Here is a 2,671-nt window from a genome sequence, read left to right on the forward strand (position 1 = left end):
GAAAGAAAGAAAGAAAGAAAGAAAGAAAGAAAGAAAGAAAGAAAGAAAGAGAAAGAAAGAGAGAGAGAGAAAGAGAGAGGGAAAAAGAGAGAGAGAAAGAGCGAGAGCGAGAGAAAGAGAGAGAGAGAGAGGTAGGGAAGGAGGGAGGAAGGGAGTGAGGAAGGGAAGGAGGAAGGAAGGAAGAATAAACAAACCTGGAAACTGGGATACATGAGTCTTTGTCTCAATAAATAAAAACCAACTGCTTTAGCTGAAGGAAGTGTACCTGTATAAACTTTCAAGGGGAGCACTTCAGATACTTTAAATGTAAAGTTGCTTTGGGTGGCATTGCATTTCTCTTTAATTCAAAAGGATTCCAGGGAATCTGCTCAGTGGTAGGACACTTACCTGGCATAACTGAAGCTATGGGGTCCATCCCCCAGCACCAAAACTAAGCAAACACAGACAGTCTCTCAGAGAGCAGCAGGGCTTGCCGTCATTCCAGCAGCGGCTAGGATCAATAATCCCTTCTTCATCTGGATACATATTTCCCATGTTTGCATGTCTTGGGATTTTTTTAAAAGTGTGTTTTGTCTGAGATAGCACTTGCTTCTGTTCAATCCTCAGAGAACTGAGAAGTTGCTAGAAACAATTGACCAATTGCACCTGGAGTTTGCCAAGAGAGCCGCGCCGTTCAACAACTGGATGGAGGGAGCCATGGAGGACCTGCAGGACATGTTCATTGTCCACAGCATCGAGGAGATCCAGGTGAGGGGCTCAAACTCGTCCTTCTCCTTTAAGTGAGTATTTGCTCTGTGAAGTGATGCATTTGGTTCAAGTGTATCCTGTACTGTAGTATTCACTCTGCGTCACCCTCTCTTATCCCCACGTCCTCTGATTCCCTTCCTTTTCTTAAACAGCCCCTCTTCTGTTTTCCTTGTCACATATATGTGTGCATGTGTATGGCTTACTATGAGTATAAGACCTAAAGTTCTGGGCTGGTAAAATGGCTTCCCTAGTAGAGGCACTTGCCCCCATCCTGCTGACCTGAGTTCAATCACCAGAATCTACAAGGTGAAAGGACAGAATTGACTCCCACAAGTTGTCCTCTGACCTCCACACGACATTCTCTGTCATGTGTGAATGTCATGCATGCACTACTCATATATACACCACACACACGTAACCACACTACATACCACACACATACCACACCACACACACACACACACACACACACACACACACATAAAATACACTTAAAAAAAAAGGTTCTGGATTGAGAGAGACACATTATGTTGACCTCTGGTTCCCATGAACACGAATATGCATGTAAGCACATATGAGCACATCCATACAAAAGCACCTCCAAGATAGCACCCTGCTCCCTGCTCCCTGCTCCCTGCTCCCTGCTCCCTGCCAACTGAAAGTGTCTCACTTGTGTATGTCTTCAGAACATTCAAGTATATAAATAAGGTTTTGTCTTTAGTGTTGGGAGAAAAGTTACTGTCGAGTGCCCAGCACCCTGTTTATTCATAACCCATTCACGGTGAATTTGAGCTATAATAGATTATAAAGAAAATACACATTTGTAATTTTTTTCCAATAAAATTGGTATGTCATGAAGCCTGGGTTTAGTCAGTAAAGTGTTGCCTTGTGGGTACAAAGTCATAAATTCAATTCCAAGAATCTACATTAAAAACAACAACAATTGGGCATGAAAGCATATGCTTGTAATCTCAGACTGGAACTGGCTGGTCAGCCAGACTAGCCTAATGAGAGAACTGCCCAGCCAATGAAAGTCCCTGACTAGAACAACAAGATGGACCTCTGGCCTCTAGATACATGTACATACGCGCAAGCGCGCGCGCACACGCACACGCACACGCACACGCACACACACACAGTTTACACTAAAAGTCTGGGTGTGGTGGATGTGCCTGTAATCCCAGAAGCTGGGATTGGAGAAGGAGAATCTGGACTTCAAGGTCATACGTGATTGCATGGCAAGTTCGGGGCCAGTCTGGGGACTTAAGACCTTGCCTAAAGATAAACACGCAGTGGACGCCCCAGTCGGATTGATTCTCTGCACTTCCCCCTGCCGTAGAGTCTGATCACCGCGCATGAGCAGTTCAAGGCCACGCTGCCCGAGGCCGATGGGGAGCGGCAGTCCATCCTGGCCATCCAGAACGAGGTGGAGAAGGTGATCCAGAGCTACAGCATCCGGATCAGCTCCAGCAACCCCTACAGCACTGTCACCATGGATGAGCTACGCAACAAGTGGGACAAGGTGGGCAGCTGTGGGCCGGTGGGGGTGGTGGGTAAGATGAGCAGCTGTGGGCTGCGTATGGGATGAGGGAAGGATTATGCAGGAGAAAGGAAGACCTTGGGATGGAGGATGACCTAATGCAGCATCACTCTCAGACTTCCCTCCCTTCCAGATTATATAGATGTGCTGAATGGTAATGCTGTTTGGCAACCTCTGTGATTTGTGAGGAAAAGCAATAGAAGTTATCTCCCTTAAAGAAGATCTTGTAAATTTTGGCAAAGTAAATATTGATTATGATATTAATACTGTCAGGGAAATGTGAAGGCCCTGGCTGTGCAAGTCTGGGGACCTAAATCCAATCCGCAGAACCCACTTAGAGGTAGAAGGAGAGAACAAGATGCACACACACACCGGGGGGGGGGG

At 46.3% G+C, this 2,671-nt stretch overlaps 1 protein-coding gene across 1 annotated transcript in view; it reads left to right on the forward strand.

Annotated features, from left to right (window-relative positions):
• Actn2 (actinin alpha 2) overlaps positions 1-2,671 on the forward strand; it is a 69,463-nt gene that overhangs the window by 58,502 nt on the left and 8,290 nt on the right. Inside the window, exons 14-15 of the mRNA XM_028769847.1 lie at positions 607-747; positions 2,087-2,269. Coding sequence (XP_028625680.1) covers positions 607-747; positions 2,087-2,269 — 324 coding nt within the window. The remainder of the gene's footprint in view (positions 1-606; positions 748-2,086; positions 2,270-2,671) is intronic.

The sequence above is a fragment of the Grammomys surdaster genome, unplaced genomic scaffold (assembly GCF_004785775.1).
Source record: "Grammomys surdaster isolate TR1022 unplaced genomic scaffold, NIH_TR_1.0 194, whole genome shotgun sequence".
Classification (NCBI taxonomy): Eukaryota; Metazoa; Chordata; class Mammalia; order Rodentia; family Muridae; genus Grammomys; species Grammomys surdaster.